This window comes from Anopheles maculipalpis, chromosome 2RL, assembly GCF_943734695.1.
Source record: "Anopheles maculipalpis chromosome 2RL, idAnoMacuDA_375_x, whole genome shotgun sequence".
NCBI classification, from domain to species: Eukaryota; Metazoa; Arthropoda; class Insecta; order Diptera; family Culicidae; genus Anopheles; species Anopheles maculipalpis.
Genome location: NC_064871.1, coordinates 15,830,843 through 15,849,108, shown reverse-complemented (window position 1 = coordinate 15,849,108; position 18,266 = coordinate 15,830,843). Strand labels below are relative to the sequence as shown.

General features: G+C 43.0%; 2 protein-coding genes across 3 annotated transcripts in view; one reads left to right on the top strand and one right to left on the bottom strand.

Annotated features, from left to right (window-relative positions):
* The window catches only part of LOC126557017 (ankyrin repeat domain-containing protein 27-like), a 74,059-nt gene that overhangs the window by 22,279 nt on the left and 33,514 nt on the right, over positions 1-18,266 (bottom strand). The window lies entirely within an intron of this gene.
* Positions 1,059-17,900, top strand: LOC126557016 (spastin). 2 transcript variants are annotated; one of them, XM_050212651.1, is made up of 6 exons: positions 1,059-1,802; positions 13,620-13,790; positions 14,153-14,674; positions 16,461-16,711; positions 16,797-17,667; positions 17,737-17,900. In XM_050212651.1, the coding sequence occupies exons 1-6, from the start codon at positions 1,061-1,063 to the stop codon at positions 17,898-17,900; spliced, it is 2,721 nt and encodes a 906-aa protein (XP_050068608.1). In that variant the 5' UTR covers positions 1,059-1,060. The 2 variants fall into 2 exon arrangements, with proteins under 2 accessions (XP_050068608.1, XP_050068609.1); XM_050212652.1 differs by lacking the exon at positions 14,153-14,674.

The window sequence follows — 18,266 nt, the reverse complement described above, 5'->3', positions numbered from 1 at the left end:
CCGCGGTCCTGCAAAACGTGTTGTTGAAAACAATGCTTGACGTTTACTTGACAGCTGGAAGAAATCATAACATTTAGCACCGTTTACACTGTGTTTCACAAATTTTACCAGATGTAGGCATTAATACGATTAGAACAATAAATAGACTTAAATTATTTTTTTCGTAGTATAAAAACCATGACAGATGAATGGTCATATCATATTAATTGATAGTACATAAACATAATGGCCATATATCAACAGAAATGGTTTTCTGATCCCACACTCTCGCCTCAATCTCATGTTGGCCACAATAGACATATAACTGGCACTAAAGCTCCAGTGACAGTTCCTACAAACTGTCGTGCACGAACAGCAACAACAAACGGGCATTCTTTGTTTCGGTCACGGGCGTGAATTGTATCATCGTTCTCCTCTGTGTGTCTATTTCTGTAGAAGGCACACGCGGAACCATCTGCAAGGGATGACTTCCTGTAGTGATTTCTTTCTCAAACGCAACTAGTAGTGCTTATCGTAGCTAAAGGTTAGTCCCTCTGCAGGTGTGTGTAGCCTTTCACTCGTCGTAACTTCGTTTCAAGTTTCGTAGTTGGTGCTGGTGGTGCTGTAGGCAGGCACCCCCCGTGCGTGATTGTGCGTATGTTATGTGCGTCAATGCGTATGTGTAGTGTTGTTTTGTGGATAGCGTTCCGATTATTGTACGCCAACTGTTTTTCTCGCCCCGGGTTACGGTTGCCTCGTTCTGTAAAATATCGTCTGTAGTACGTTTCGTTATGGTGAGCAGTGGTTACGTGCAAGTTAGCATCATAGAAGCCGTTCGCAGTGTGCTGTATAGCGGTAGTCCGAAAGATAGCGTATCCGGTCCGCGCTTACATGGGTGTCGGGCGGATAAGTTTGTGTCCTAGGTTTGGTTCCACACTATCTGCAGCCGTGCGTTAGATATAGTGCCGTACGTTACCTTCGTTCGTCTATCAAAATTGAATCATCTCAAAACGAGCGCACGGAATTGGAAAGGCCAACGAGCGATACCGTCGCACCGATACCGACTCGTTCGCTGTGACCGATGGTTCGTAATAAATACACATTAACCACCGCTGGCAAGTCGCCCAGTAAGAAAGCTCGCACCGGCAGCATCAGCAAGCAACACGACGCCAGCGACGACGGCGAGACCGGCAATCTGGACAGCGGAAACGGTAGCGGCAGTCCTGTAGGAGGCGGAACCGATACGAGCGCCAAACGATGTGACGGCAGTTCGGTGCATAAGCAAAACCTTTACATCATTTCGTTTCCCGTTATCTTTGTGTTTAACGTGCTGCGTTCGCTGCTGTATCAGTTGTTTATAGTTTTTCGCTACGTGTACAACTTCACCACCAAAGTCGTGTACAAACCAGTGAAGAAGGAGTGTGGGCTCGAAATCGTGATAAATACCGATCACGGGCATCACCATCATCACCATCACCGGCATAGCAGTCACAGCATCCACAGCACCACTTCGCAACAGCAGCAGCATCTTCAGCAGCTTCAGCAGCAGCAGCAACAACACCAGTACAGCCTACTGCAGCAGGACCAGCAGCAGCAGCAACAAGGTGTAGCAGATTCTACCCAGCAAACAGCAGCACACCCTTTACAGTCCTCGCAGAGTGGCATACTGGTCCACGGTGAAGGCCGCGAAATGTCGATACAGCGATCGGCAAGCGGGAGCCAGGTCGGTCCCGGAGATCCTTTGTTGGCTAAGCAGAAACACCACCACCGGCGTGCTTTCGAATACATCTCAAAGGCTCTTAAAATTGATGAAGACAACGAAGGTGAGTTGCTTTTTGTCTATTTTATAAGTATTTTTGTTTATTTTTTAGGCAAATTATGTTTAACTAGTTATGTTTTTCCGTCCGGTTGCCCGGTGGTAGAAGTGACAGAGTAGCCGGTCTTCACAAGGCAGGATAGGAGTACAAATCTCATCTGATGGACCGTTCCCATTAGTGAAGCGAATTCCACTCCGACTCCGACGTATAAAAATCGTATTCTACTCCTCAAAAACTCCGGAGTAATCTGGAGTTGAATCCGGTGTTAAATCCGGTGATGAATCCGGAGTAATCTCTGCAGAGCACTGCGGAATCAACTGAAAGTTACTCCTTACTTGCTTGCTCCGGAGGCAACTGCGGATTGCTCCAAAGTCGGATTCAAAACCGAAATCGAAATCACTCCGAAGTTATTCCTGCGCAGCCTCTGCATTAGCAGAGGTAGTCTTGCAGTCTCGGAGTCAAATTTAACAAAAAATTATAAAAAAAAAATTAATTATTTAATTAGCTATCAATCAACTTGATAGCAATAAGTATTCCAAGCCATTCGATGGCCATCTGGACTTAGTAGGGTGGTCAAACCAAGAAACACCTTTAAACAACCTCAGTCTTCATGGCAGTGTAAAATTCACCATTGAACTGCAATTTCAGCAATAAATGTTAAAATTGGTGTCCTTCAACCACAAATGCCATTGGCCATACGACTGCTTTACTTTGCCCTTATATGGATTTGCTTCGTAAATCTTTAACGTTCCGTCGCAGTTTGAGACTATTTCGGTGCAAAATGTTATCCATCTCAGTCGTCAAGCGAAAAGGACCGGTTTTTCGCACACCTTTTGCTACCAACCGTTTGGGACTGCCAGTGCCAATCTGCTCAGTCGTTTGTAGGGCGCGCACTGGACTCTTTGTAAGGAGCGCAGCCCCTGCTTTTGTACCCTTACGCCTGGCAAGCAAATCCCCATCGGTCATCACACTAAAGAAAAGCGGAGAAAATATTCTTCTTTAAGCCTTGAAGGATGTGATTAATCTTGTTCCCCTTCTGCCCTTGCTGTTACCGTCCTGGCGTGCCATTCGTGTTAGACTTTATTCGCAATAGTTGTTGAAACTTTCTTTTTTTGTTGCCTCGCCGGAATAAAGTTGTGTGTGTGTGTGGTATATGATGGTGCCTTTTGTCGTCTGGCACTCGTCAGAACAGCATAAAGCTTTTCGTCCCGACGTCCCCAGCGTTACAAAGGGGAAAGTTTCATTTCCACTTGCAAGGCACGTAGACACCGGGAAAATGTGTGTTTGTGTGTCCTTTTCTTCCCTACACATCGCATTCATTCCTTTGTGCACCTTGGCTAGTTTTCATTGCACTTTTTTCGGTGCAGATTAAACTGCAAAGTGCAACACAAACCGACATTGGCATGCAACCATGGCTCTGGCGATGGTTTGGCACGGCAAGCAACTTTTGCTTCCATTATTGTCGGCTCGAAATGAGCTGGTAAGTAATTGAATGTCTTACTTTTGCTCAGCGTCTGGCCAGCACAGGGTGTTTTGCATGTTGGGACAGCAGTAGAGTGACATAAAAATCTAACCTATTCTCAAGGTGAAGCCTAAAGCGAGCATTATACAAATTACCTGTTTCGACTGTTTTCTGTTGAGGTCGTTCACTTTAGCCCTCTTATATGGGTGCTACATTTTTTGCGGCATGTCCTTTAACCGCGACAAACACGATGACTCAACGGCTAGCCACAAATTCACCGTCACCTTGAATGTATGCGAACTTGGAATTAATAAGACTAATCCATCACCAACTAGCACTGCCATATCATTTGAGAAGTTGTAGCAGTTGAGCTGTTGGAGAAATTGGCCTCGAACAGAACGACTAAGGTGTTCCGGATCTACTCGTTATTAGAACTAACCTTTAAGCATAATTTGCACGCAAAGTAAGCGATGCGTGTTCACATGGACCTTGCGTTTAAAAATGCATGTCAAAGTCACTAGAAACATAGCGCGCATAAAGGCCCGCGAATGAATGCATTGAACCGGGAACAAATTTTTAAACCTTGCCCTATCCCAACATTAACAAACGGTGTGCTCCGCCGCCATCGATGGCAGGTGGTGTAAAAGGGTTTCATTTAAATGGCACAAAACCGAAGCAAGACGGTGGAAAAAAAAATGCAAGTAGGACATAAAAAATCAATACTTCCAGACGAATGGCGATGAAAAATTAATCTTGTTACTTGAGGTGGGATGGCGTGACCGATGGGTTATTTCGATTGTTGGGCGAACGCAGACATTTCATTTAAAAAATCATACTTTTTAACCATTATTTTTCGGTTAATTTACATTTTTAATGTGATGAACATATAAGAACCTACTATTAAACAATAAAAATGTATTTTGGAACTTATTTTGATATTTTAATCATGTATTAGAAATAGCAATAAACGTAATTGTATTTCAAAAACTAGGCAAATCCAATGGTCAAGACGATAGTGGCGCCTGTCTTCACGCATCAGGGTCGGATATCGAACCGTGCACGAGTTAGCCACGCCAGGGGTCAGCACACTTGTTATAAAAACACTTAAAAATAAGCCCAAAACTGCAGGCTGCATACAACAAACAAATTTTCAAAAATATGAGTGATGATTTTGCAACACGGCCTTTACGGCCTGGCCGTGTTGCTCTGACATTATACAGTCACTACAGCTTCTAACGAAGAATATTGGATAACACGTCTTAGAATTTGAAAAAATCTTCATAGAACTTGTCCGTTACTAAGCCGTCGTAGAGCAATATGGCATATCGTTGTACTAGGTTTCAATTTATTTCAAAATTATCTTCAAATTGGCGATGGTTTAATGCTCGAGAACGAATGAAGTTTACCATTGACGCTTTGACGCTACTTCTACTACACCAATATCATTCGTATTTTAAGCAAAAAAGGCTTGCTGATAAATAATGCGTTTGGACAGGGCCCAGACGTTGTCGACCACTGATCTTCGCTATCAAATCCAGTCAAGGAAGTCAGAAAAGGGTGAGCGAGGTTTCCCGAGGCTGTAAAGCCACAGTTTTTTTACACCCTTTTTTAATTAAAAATGAAGGAGTTTTTGTTCGCGGAAGATGGCAATATTTTAGCCTAACGTAGGAAAAATTAATTTTATCTGTCTCATATGCAGACAGAACGATCGTACGTATGAAGAAACAATGCGAAAAATTAAAAAATAATTTATATTCATTCTATCTAAATCGAATCTAATCTAATCCAGCAATTCCGATACAATAAATGCTTCTCCCACAAAGACCGATAACCATGGCAAGAGTTCACTGCACCTTCTGTGCTTTATTGTTAGTTACGACCTTTATGCTTGATCGAATAGAAGCTTACAGCTTGGAAATTCACACCCACATTGTTCCCAATGAGCACAACGTGCGGAAGTGTAGCAAAAAGCAATGAAACAAGAATCACATCAAATAATGAAAAAAAACCCATTAGCATGCACGTTCAATCAGCTCTGCATTCTAAACCCAAACCAGTTCAGGTGTTTTCCAATCACTGCCGGTTGAGTGCATCGAACCAGGTTGCAACTGCACGGGAATAACAAGTAAAGCAAATGGTGTAACGATCCACGCTCTCCGCTATATCTGGTCCTATCTAGGTGCGTTGATCAAATTTTAAATCGATCCACCATTTCCTTCCGGTTATTCGATTCGACTTAACAGGCTCCTCATTCTAGGGTGATAATGGTCTGCGGTGACGCTGTGGTTGTACCGTTTATGGCACCATTTATGGCTCACCGAGCAGTCTTCCGGATGGTTTCCGGAGTTTGTGTTTCGTTTTATAAAACCTACAACGAATAACCCGAGTGGACGAATCGCAAAAACGCACCACCGTACGCTGCTAACCTAAATAAAACCTCCTGTTACCATGGAAGGGACCCCAAGCGGCGTTCCAAGACATTTGTCGGTATTATAATCGATAGCATTTCAACCCCTCTTTGGTTGCCGCTGCAACCCCGACAAGAAGCACCGCATTTCGTTGCGACAAAACGGGGTGCCGGTGGAGGCAAAAAATGGACGGAATAAAAATTGTCTCATATAAAATCCTTGTGCCTTGTGCGGTTGAATGACTGGTCAACGCAAAAAAGGCGGACGGTTTGGTTAATAAAGGGTTCCTTGCCGTTATGGAAAGATTAACGAAGGATTTGTGTATTTTATCCGCACTGCTGTAGCGATTTATACGATGTACTATGTGAATTTTCCTTTTTTTGTTAATAAATACGGCTGTGATAAGTGGCCAATTAGCGTTTTTATTTTATGTAAAATATATAAGCAGTTTGTTTTTTTTTCATTCACGTTGATCGTTTACTTAATACTAATTTACAGATAAAACTCCATTTAATTTGGTTTGGGAGACATTTCCTCCTCCTCGGGATGCTCGATTGTTCCTCAGAATTTCGGATGAACTCGATAAATTTCATAGCTTGTTGTTCCGTTTTCCAAAAACAGAGTCCTGTTCATAGCGAGGGTCTTTATCGTTAGAAGACGCCTTAACTATGTTGTTTTGCAGACGCTTCATTCTCGATGATTATGTAGTCCATGAGAGGGAGGTCCTGTTCATAGCGAGAGTCCATATCTAAATCCTGATACATCGTAACTTGGAACACTAGTTGTTGTTGGTTGCGGAACAATATGGGTGCCAGTTGTTGCGAAAAATTCCCTCAAAATGACGGCACTAGGTGAGACTTCACCCGCTGCAACCCCAAAACATCTTTCAGGATGGTGTTGACCAAGGTTTTGGAAATCCCAACACTTTCCGAAAGGTATCGTATCGTCAATGGTCTCCCCGATGGTTGATGGTCTCCCCGGACGGTTCACGTCTTCGACCTTCTCACGGCCTTCTTTCTAGATTCTTCCCCGAAGGCTTTTTGTAACATCTGCAATGTTTCAGCAGCGTTTATTTCATTGCGCAAACAAAATTTGATACATGTGTGCTGCTCAACAAACTTGGACATGGTCAATATGGACGAAAACACATGGCGCATCTTCGAAAACAAATTGTCACTCCTAGCCGGATTGAAGTTGTGTCTTGAAACGTGGCAGAACTTTCAAAAACATACATATTAACAAATTCTTTTGGCGCACGAAATTTGACATCCAATGTCACCTTACTTTTCGGACACAGTAGTATGGCGTGATATCCGAGGCCTCATACTTCGGAATCAACCTGCCCTGAACGCAGAATATACGTACAATCCGAAAAGATTAGACCAAAGCCTAGACAATATTCGGTTGAATTTACGTTCTCCTGGCATGCGGTGTGAGCAAGACTTCAAGGACATATGGGGAGTAATATAAGGAATACAAGAAATTCACGAGCTCATCGGTGTCCCACAAACTCTGTCATACAAAGTGACTTTAGGGGGTATACATGTGCTCGCGAGGTAGAATAAACCTATCGAAAAAAGACATATCCGAAGCACCCTTTTTGGCGTATTATTCTACCTTTTCATTACCAACAATACCGCAGAGCAGACCACAGACAACCACACAAGAGATATTTGGGCCAAATTCTTTAACAACGAGCTTAAGACATGTAATATTTCTTTCGCGAACTTTCGTCTTCACGGATTTTAAGGCTTTGACCGCACTTAAACTGTCGAAGAGTATAAAATATTCGTCTAATATTCAACATAATAAATCATGCCAATTGAGCTGCATTAAAAACAAAACAAAATTTCTTCATCGAAACCACCATCTATTACGGTGCCTACTGACTCGCAATCGATCGTCAAAAAGGTACGTCTTGTAAGTTAAATCAATTTATGTTCTAACAAAACTTATACGGAGGGAGGTTCGAACGTTCTGTGCTCCTCGGGACTGTGTTTGTCGACCATTGCGTTAGCGAGGGAAAATATTGCAAAGGTATACACTACACGCACACACACCCAAGCATTACATGTTTTGAGGGTGGTTTTCCCGGCAGCTAAGGCAAAGGATGAAGAATAGCCTAAGCAAGGGAAAATCGTTCATGTCCGTGATGTTCGTTGTCATGTGCGCCGTCAACGACGTGCATTGAATGCAAAGTGTGTTCCCGCATGAAAAGCACACTAGAGGCCGGGTATGTATGGTAGAAGGTTTAAGCGAGTTTACACGCGACGAGTCCTTTAGGATGCCTTACGTTGTGATGTTTATCATATGCTCGCAATGTGTAGAACACTGCGGCTTGCCCTTGCTTCCTTGAAACCTCTAATACACACTCGATCAGAGAACAAAGTCCCCGACGTAGTAGTGGGATAAACGCGTGGTAAGGTAACGTCGCGACAGGTTTAATGGGGCCGTTCGTGTTCCGTTCAATACCGTTCCCACAGTGGTTTACAGTAATTGTACATGCTTTGCCACGCAACGTTTGTCCGAATAGTGCTACGGTCCTTTTACTGACTGGACATCATTATTTTCCCTTCAGGTCTTCAACGTCATCCTTGCGGTTGACCTGTTTTAAAGCTTCATCCCGATAACAGTAACAAGGTTAGAATAAGCTCAAGTGCAGCATATGCGTGTACGGACGTAGACAGCAAAAAGTCTGCAAAAAAGGGAATGTCAGTTAAATATAGTAGCTCCGCTCTGCTCTGGGCTGGAGAAGACAATCACTTGAACTCGGAACTCCCCGGTTTCGATTAAGTTTTTGGTTCTGACTTTGATTCCTTTTTCGTAATCCATTCTGATTCTAGAAAATTCCACAAACAGAAACGAAGTATGTTGGATTTCCAAAACCAGATGATGGCTAGGACGAAGGATTTGTAAACAAAATTTTCGTTGAGTCATAAGCCGATAAAGGTGTCAAGCCAAAGATTTTCAATTCCAGGCGATCTCACCACACTAGACGGGCATCAAATGACGCATGAATACACCAAGACGAAGTGCACAAAACTGCAGTACAGTGTCAGAAGATATTCAGACGAATACAAGAGTATTGTTGGCTTCGTCTTGTTCGTAAACATATTATTTGAAGTTCAACTTGTCATCCAGTATCACACATAGGTCACGAATAGATACGGACAAGAGAAGTTTGAGACAGTGAATAATTACACAAACTAGGACTACGAGAGTGAGAGAAGAAAATGACAGAAATTTAAGACGGGCATAAAGAAAGAAAGTTTAAAGAAACATCTCATAGAAAAGGAATCCAGACAGTTCTGAAGCAAAGAACAATCATTAATGCAAGAAATAGTACGGAAAATGCTAATGTCATCAGTATACGGCAGATGTAATGATCTGTCGGAAGGAACATTACAAACATCATTCACAAACAAGCCAGGCAACCGATTTTAAGAATGAAACAGCATCTGATTCTGGAATCGATTACAATTTTGAAGTTTGATTTCGGAATCAATTTCTTACCTTTCCGGAATCCTATCCGGACCGTTCCTCCGTAGTGAGGACTGACCATCCAACTAAGTGGTATCGGCAAGTCTGGTAAACCAATTGATGGCCGGGGTATAGATCGTTCATCCACGAAGAAGAAGTGCTATGAACTAATCATACATTTCTCGATAAATGCCCTTATGGTTTTTCTTCTGGCCTTTTTTTTTGTCTTCTGCATTGATTATGATGAAGCATAGCAACATTGTATCACCCTAGTAAAATACTGCTCTCAACAGTTCTTTAGGTTGTTAAATTCGTTCACCAGACTGGAACACGTTGCATCATGCCATTTCCATAATGAAATTCTCGACTCATTTGCATTGGCGTTGCTGCAATATGAAGTCACATACCTCCCTCAAACTAATCAATTTTCCTTTTTAAGAAACAGCATTCGATGCTCACTAGGTGCCTTCCATCCCAAACTGGCCTCATTGACTCATAGGAATGTTTACTTTCAATTATTGTAGTTTTTTTCCTATCTTGTTTGGGACTCCAACCGATGATTTGTCACCTTACGATCCAACACAGTTTCCACTTGGTCGCAAAAATCATCCAAAGTTCCATTGCCCTTCGTTCTTCTCATGCCTCTAGTTCAACGCATCTACTATAAACGATGTAGTGAACAAGGTTTCGATTCTGCGCATAATTCAGACAGCCTTCTGCACCGTAGCTGTCCTATCTGTCCTGCGTATGAAATCCCAGCTGTGCGGGTAATGAGGCAAAGGCCGAAAGCAAACAAAACCCCAAGAAAGTAACGGCCGCCCGGGGACAGAACGAACGGGCACACAGGAAGGTGTAATTGTTTGATTATTAATATTACGCAAGCAAACTTGCCATGAAGATGATGCTGCCTGAAATGTGCAAAATTCATACACACAGTGGTGTTTGCTGGACAGCTTCAATGTCCGGAACAAATGAATTTTAAATTAATTTACCCTGCCAAGACGTTTAATGAATGGTAAATGCCGTGTAATAGAGAATACAAACACAGCGATGTGCCCACGCGTGCAAACTTCTTTTATTTCCAGTTTAGTTTCGGCACTTTGTAACGTGGTGGTGGCGGAATTTCATCAATTCTGGGCGAAGCACTCTGCCAAACTCCCGAACACACTGATCAATCAATAAAACTTCGATCCAACAGTAGCCGAAGCCGATGACCAGCTTTTTTCGACCACGGATGGGTACGTTATGTTTCAGGCAAAATGCCGCAATAGGTTGGAAAAAAAACGTGCCCCGTTTAGCGGTTCCTTCTGCAACGTCAACCGTACATTCTCTTCTTAAGGCTCGCAGTGAGGAAGCCGCCGGCAGCAGCGAGGCAGCACTTACAATGCGGCATTAAACGAATCCTTTTTAGCTTTCCATTTCGATAGTACTGCCCCGTGTGGAGCACATGTGGAGGTGGAGGTGGTTGTCGTGCTTAGTTGTAGACTGGTTTGTGAGTTGATGGAATTTTCCGCCCTTTCCTGCTTCGAATCACTTCGAGGGAGTTTGACAAAAATGTTCACCGAAATGTCGAGGAGGAAAACTTTTAAGCGACTAAAGGAGGGTAAACCATACAACATTGCTCCTCTTATCACATTGCTATCGTTCAATAAACGTAGAATTATGTAGATTTATCCTTCTCGAGAACATTTCGGCGCATATCATTCTCTGATGAAATAGTTAGTACAGCTATCCCATCCACTTACAGTATTATTTGTTTGGAGACATCAATTGCTTGCTCTATTCCTTCTGTCTGCATCCGCAACCTGTCGGAATTGTGTGCCGTTGCACTGTGCACTTACATCCGCGGCTTTTGGATGATGGTTCCAGCTTGAAGTACCTCCCATTTCCATAGGACATTTTGTAGCATCATCGCTTCCGCTACCACCGGGACGTTCTCTAGAGGGATGCCACCGTTTAGTGCTGCTTCCGACCAAACTGCTGCCGACAACGGCGTGTTGCAACGTGTCGACAAATTGTCAGCAGCTTTTCACCATTATTATGCACTATCCTTGGGGCGACAGCATCCTTTCGCACAGGTATGCATGATGGATGGTGTGCACATGGTACAGAGATGGGCACAAAGCGTGGTTTTGGTCGGAATCGATTCCGACATCAGATTCTGTTTCTGAGTTAGAGTCGGATCCAGAATCCAAATCGATTTACAAGGACTCATTAAATATTCTTTTGTGTTTCAAGTCGGCAGTCATATTTTGGCTTGAAATTAAAGATGTTTACACTACAAATCATCTGTTCAGACGATCCGTTCACGAACAAACTAAGTCAAAAAAAACTAGTTAGCACAGGCCAGGCCAGAGAGACCCTCCAGTTCTTCTAGGCCAATCGTACCAACACCTCTCAAACTGTAATTCAATATGAGCAAGATGGACAAGCCTATTATCTGTAGCCACTATTATTAATACACCGAAAAAGGCAGACAGAAACGAACACGACTCCGTCAATTGATTCTGGACATAGAATTAATTCACGATAACGGACCATCACCAAGTACACACTGGTATGATGCTAAAACGATGACTGCTCTGTCTCTCCCTAGAAAGCCTCCTCCAGTTGACGTAACAAAATAGTACTTGACACATTTCGCGTTTGTGATGGGCGCTCTAGTCGGCTGCAAGTCCTGTTATATGTATCCATCTAGTTCCATAGTGACGGTGTTAAGTAATGTGGATCAAATTAGACTGTTATTAAATTGAATACTCTTCTACCAAACATGCAATTAGTTTATTTATTGCTTCGGATGATGTAAATTGTTTCGTTTTGATTTTTTTAATGGTAGCAATGGTATACAGTTTGAATAATACGAGTATATGATGATGATGTTGAGCCTCATATCCCTGCATGCAAGTGAGAAGGGCGAAGTTATCGAAATTATAATATAGCGCTTAGTGATGTTCTAAGGTTGACCGAATACTAGAATTCTTTGTAAGGTCTACTTCACGCGCACTTGGTTCATTCACTATTATATCATAAGGTACTAAACAGACAACAAGAAGCACTATACAAACAAATCCTCTTCATCACTAATTCACACCATGTTGTTAAAAGCTATCTGCTAGAAAGAAAACAAATACTAATATAACATAACATAAAACATATATGCGAAAGTTATTTTTACATAGACTACACAGGGTCCGTCCGGGAACCTGCCAAAGTCCACTGATTCCTTAAATTATCTGTCAAATCATTAAAGAATTGAATGCCTGTAAAGAAATGGAAATTCCTTGCCGGCGAAGTCATGTAGGCTTGGCACACGAGGCTCTTTTATTGTGGTGATGACTATGTGGTAATATTCCGGTTCGAAGCTTGTCCATTGCCGGATATTCGCAGCATAACACACGAGGAAGTATGCCTTCCACAGTTTGTAAATGTTGGTGCCTAAGCATAACCAGAAATTGCTTGCGCAAAAGTCGAGATGAGGTGTAACTAACCATAGTTGATTTTTTTCTTTCCTGTTAGCTAGAGCAACAGTTAGCCGATGATCTTACGTTTATCCTAAATATTTTATCCCAAAAACTTTTTCGAGTATCTCTTCTTCTTGTTGGCTTAACGACCTTGCTAGGCCAAAGTCTAGACTACGGTGATTTGAACCCCGGGAACTGGCGTGTTTTATAATCGAATGGCTTACTAAGCTTGTTTATACCTCGTAGTTGAGTCCTCACTATAGACAAATAATCCGGATGGGGATTTGAAATCGGTTACTGCCGCTTGAATACTGTACACCGCTATCACTTCGATCACAATAATAAGTTTGGTATTGATTTTGGAACCGAAATTTGTGAAATTCTGTATTTCTTATTGAAGAACCATATTCACGCGATTCTTCCCCTAAAGCAACCTGACAAGACCCATTCGGTCGGCAGTTTATCCTTGAAGTCTTCTTTCCAGTGTGGATAGACCTGCCAAACAGGATTGCAACCAAACCATGTTTTGCATTCGATTTTGGCCAGCTTTCATATCGTAATGCAAATTTAATACTGTATCGATGCATAGCATCCGAGGTGTTAGGTTTGTGTGTCTTGTGAATGTGTTCTATACCAAAAAGACTAAAAACCATTCCACCTACTTTCGGGGTGTTGTGCCAAAATGCAGCAACCGCATGTTTTGGTTGCTTGTCGGTGGCTTTCTTGTCATCGTTTCACTTACCACCACAATCAGAAGGCGTTACGATGTGGAATTGAGCTTGGAAGCATTAGGATTATTAACGGCTTAATTGGAAATAGAGTGGTGTGAACAGTTTTGGTCCCGTTGGGAGCATTTTTTGGCGCGAACTTTAAACAATATGCAACAGTTGAAATCCGTGTTTAAATCTATTGATTTTTTAAATATTGCAAAGTGTCCATGAAATGAAAACATTACAAATTTATCATACTATACATAATCTTTAATGTTTTTTTCTGTTGTGGTTTATTGCAGATCAAAAGGAGTTGGCCATCGAACTGTACCGAAAAGGCATTCTGGAGCTGGAGCGTGGCATCGCCGTCGAGTGCTGGGGTGGCCGTGGAGAAGTGTGGGAACGTGCACAGCGTCTGCACGATAAAATGCAAACCAATCTGTCGATGGCACGCGACCGGTTGCAGTTTCTAGGTATGGTAGTCGAAACACGTGTGTATGTATAAGGAAAAGGATTTTTTTTCCAAAGGTGGCAATGGCCTACATCATTCATGCTCTATCTTCAATGCTGTAAACTGTTGCTTTTTGAATAGAAGAGGCCTATAAAGGATGTAGCTAAACATTCTTATGCACTATTAATATGTACATATAAAATAAGGGATTTAGTCTTTCGTCTGTGGAGTAGCAAAAGCATGTGAAATGATTGCATGAAATTATTTATTTTTATTTAAATTTGTTTTTTCCTTTGTGTTTTGCTTGCGTTAAGTTTAAGCTGTCGTCATCAGCTAGTTTGTCTTTTTATTTTATCCTTCCCATTCCACCCGTTCTCCTACCAGAACTTATGCTGGAAGCCAAACGACTTGAGTTGATCGAAAGCAAACAAAATGAGCAAAATCATAAGCACCACTCTACTATAAGGCGTCAGAACACGTTCACACTCGGTACCGAAGATGACAGTGCCGTACACCACCACCATAATCCATCCACCGTTACCACCGAACATGGTGGATCATCATCAGCGTTTGCGGCGTCGTCCTCGACGTCCTCGAAAGACGTTACCGGCCAACGAGAGCAGCAAACGTACGAACGAAAGTTTAAGCTGCCCATGTTCATTCCCTCTAGCCTCAACGTTGCTAGCAGCCGGAAAAGTCCCACCGTTCTTCGGGAAGGTCCTTATCGGGAAGCAAAATCAAAACTGTACAATACCGAAAACAAGATCGTATCGTTTAATGAAAATTGTGCCACTTTTGGACCATCATCCGGCACTACGACGGTAACGTCAAAGGGGACGCCAAGGACAGCGTCGGCGGTTGAACCTTCTCCACATGCATTGACCACTAAACAGAACAACAACGAAGGTAAGCTCTCTCACTCTCTACATAACACCAACAACGTTCATTAAAGAGACAGTTTGTGTACCAACAATAGCTAGAGAGACGTGTTATGTACGCGAAATCGTCAAAACAATCATCGAAGAGGGAAAAAACGTTTTACAGACCTTCGGAGGGATGGTAAACATCATAGCTTATGCAGGGTATTCCGGAGATTTTTGACGCATATTCCCATACATTTTTGATTTCATCCCGTGGTTTTCTAAGCGCTTTCTTATGTATTTTTAGAAAAGGTTCATATTTTTTATATTATTTTAATACTATAATCTTTTGCAAAACATATTTAGATTCATCCCAAATGTTAGTTTAATCAAAATCAGTTATATAGATACAAAAATATTTATAGTGTATATTTATAGTGACATGGGATCGAGCATGACTTGGGTTCTTATCCCAAACGGACCGATCCTCCATAATTACGACTGATTATCCAACTACGTGGTATCGATGATAGTCCATCAGAAGGCCGGCGTGACCTGGATCTGGAATGTCGTTAAGCATAGAAAAAGAAGTATATAATCGTTAAAAGTACCTTGGGATAAATCCTTACGGCTATAGGAAAGCGTTAATAATATGTAGGATATCCTTGTAAAATCCTCTACAGATGTCAAAAATCCTTGCAAAATTCACTTAAGATGAATGTCGATGGGGCGGCCCGTTGGTAAAGGCGACAGCGGCGCCGGTCTCCAAACGGCAGGACCGGAGTTCAAATCCCATCCGGACCATCCACCAGTAGTGAGGACTGACTATCCAACTACGTGGTATGGGCAGTCTAGAAAGGAAGGAATGTCGAAAAACAAAAAAATGCTTAGGGACATTATGAACCCAGCAAGTTATTTTCATATCGTCCAAAACATTATAGCATTATTTAAGGGAAACAAAAGAGAAAAGTAAGATTTCTACTAGTGTATTCAGTGAAGGATATTATCACTAAGTAGAATGTTTAATAATGTTAAAATATGTAACTATAATCAAGGTACATTCGACTGCCGATCCTTAGTAGAAGCTGGTGTTCATACGGCAGGACCAGGAATTAATTCCCATCCGAATTGTACCTCAGTAGTGAGGACTTGACTATCCAACTACGTGGCATCATCAAGTCTCGCCTTTAAATAGTCTTCAGGGCCCTAACAGATCGTTAAGCCAAGACGAAAATCTTCCGATTGCATAAAGTAATCGAAACATTATCCCAAATTTGACCAAAAGTCCTTAGCTTTAGCTGAACTAACCTACCCTTTCGCAAGGATCAATTGGACTAGGAACGCCACCTTCTGGAATGTAGATTTATTGCAGTAAGAGATTAATTAAATGTAGAAAATGGCTCGTTAGTTCTTATTCCTTTCCATTCGCCCTAAACCTATTAATTTAATTCACCAGAACACCCCTTTTTTATTAGCTGAATATTTGCATGTCGAATGTAATCAATTTTTTATTTGTAATGTTAAACCGTTAAACCGTAGCAATGTGCAAACCGTTCCGTTTCGCTAAATCCACTCACCACACTCGGAAACCTTGATTTCCGTTTTATAATTACACAACTTCCCAACCACCCTGTTGTTTCCTGCCAGGCAAGAATTCACCTAACCCTACACAGGAGCACTTGGGCACGATGTACTGATTAACCCAACTGCTACTTCTCACCTCGTTATTTTTGTTTCTTTTCTCTTTTTTATTTCGTCCTTTTGCTGGATCTCGGGACGTGTGTGTGTGTGTCGGTTATAAAACTTCATCACCACGGCGTTCTAAACGACAGCATCCGGGCGGAAATTAACCGTCGGCTACAAGCGTCCCGGCAATCTGGGGGTGATGAATAAATCACAAACCCTCCCACGAAGCATGGGCGGTACCCGTACGACACCGACCGGCACGGGAGTAGGTGGCATTGCCGGCGGGCTGGGGAATGGAGCAACCTACGGAAGCAGCACCGCTGGCGGTGGTGCAGGCATGCCAAAAATTGTGCCAAAACCGGCAGCAACACCCCCTGCCATCAGACGGCAATTTTCGGTAAGTGCCATAAAACAGATCGTCTTCATACATACGCGGCACTGGCGGCAGTTTCAATCCTCCCTTCTACACTGGGTTTTTACAGATTCCTGGAAGTTCGCCAGTACGCAAGGCAAGCAATGGCTACGGTAGCAAGAATACGCCACCACCACCACGCTCAAAAACTCCTCTCGCCGGTCAGCAGCAACCTCAGCCACAACAACCACAAATTTCCGTCAAGGGCGTTGAACCGAAGCTAGTACAAATCATCATGGACGAGATTGTGGAGGGTGGTGCGAAGGTACAGTGGCAGGATATTGCGGGCCAGGAGGTAGCAAAACAGGCCCTCCAGGAGATGGTGATTTTACCGTCGGTACGGCCCGAACTTTTCACCGGACTGCGTACACCAGCCAAGGGTTTGCTCTTGTTCGGACCGCCGGGCAATGGGAAAACGTTACTCGCACGTGCCGTAGCCACCGAATGTTCCGCGACATTCTTTAGCATCTCGGCCGCAACGCTCACGAGCAAGTACGTAGGCGACGGGGAAAAGCTGGTCCGTGCATTATTTGCCGTGGCACGCGAACTACAGCCGTCGATAATTTTCATCGACGAAGTCGACTCGGTACTGTCGGAGCGTAACAGCAACGAGCATGAGGCAACGCGCCGACTTAAAACTGAATTCTTGGTACAGTTCGACGGTCTGCCAGCTAACTCGGAGGTGGACAAAATAGTAGTGATGGCGGCGACCAATCGACCCCAGGAGCTGGATGAGGCAGCACTGCGTCGGTTTCCGAAGCGCGTGTACGTTACCCTGCCCGATCGTGATACCCGCGAGCTGTTGCTGAGACGATTGCTGCAAAAGCAGGGCAGTCCGCTAAGTGATTCGGAATTGGCACAGTTGGCACTGCTGACGGAAGGATACTCTGGATCGGATTTAACCGCACTGGCACGGGATGCAGCACTGGAACCGATTCGAGGTACGGAAGGATAGTTAGGAGCACAAGGCAAAATTATCGTAAAATATCTCATTATTCTTCTTCTTGTAGAGCTTAACGTGGAAGAGGTCAAAAATATGGATCCTACCAAGCTGCGTAGCATCCGGGAGAGTGATTTTCACAACTCGCTCAAACGCATACGGCGCTCTGTGGCGCCACAAAGTTTAGCGGCGTACGAGAAGTGGTTACAGGACTTTGGTGACGTTACACTGTAAAGGCTCCCACCAAGGCTCCAAGAAGCTGAAGCTAATCCACCTCGCTGATGCCATAAGTGTGCACAAATCGTTGGAATCGTTGGAAAGAAAGAGAGTCCAGACGCAACCTCTCACCTGACATATGACGGCTTTTAATGATTTGCTTTCTTCTGTTAAACGACCTCTCGTCGTGTGAGTCAAAAAGCCGTAATAATTGTGTTATCGGTTGCGTTCTTTTCCTTGGTTGTGAATAGTCGGCAAAGGTTACAAGCAAAAAAAAACTGCAAGACTATTAGATGTTACGTGTGTGTGTACTATATTAGTAGTTTTTTTCGTGCTTCGTGCTAATTTCGTTACTCAAAAATGCCAACATCTTTCACATGTCGC

Bases quoted from the DNA above. Each gene is read 5' to 3' on its own strand.
- LOC126557016 (XM_050212651.1), top strand. From the start codon at position 1,061: ATGGTTCGTAATAAATACACATTAACCACCGCTGGCAAGTCGCCCAGT. The intron at 14,675-16,460 runs GTAAGCTCTCTC...TCTAAACGACAG, and splicing joins TAAACAGAACAACAACGAAG to CATCCGGGCGGAAATTAACC. The intron at 17,668-17,736 runs GTACGGAAGGAT...TTCTTCTTGTAG, and splicing joins AGCACTGGAACCGATTCGAG to AGCTTAACGTGGAAGAGGTC.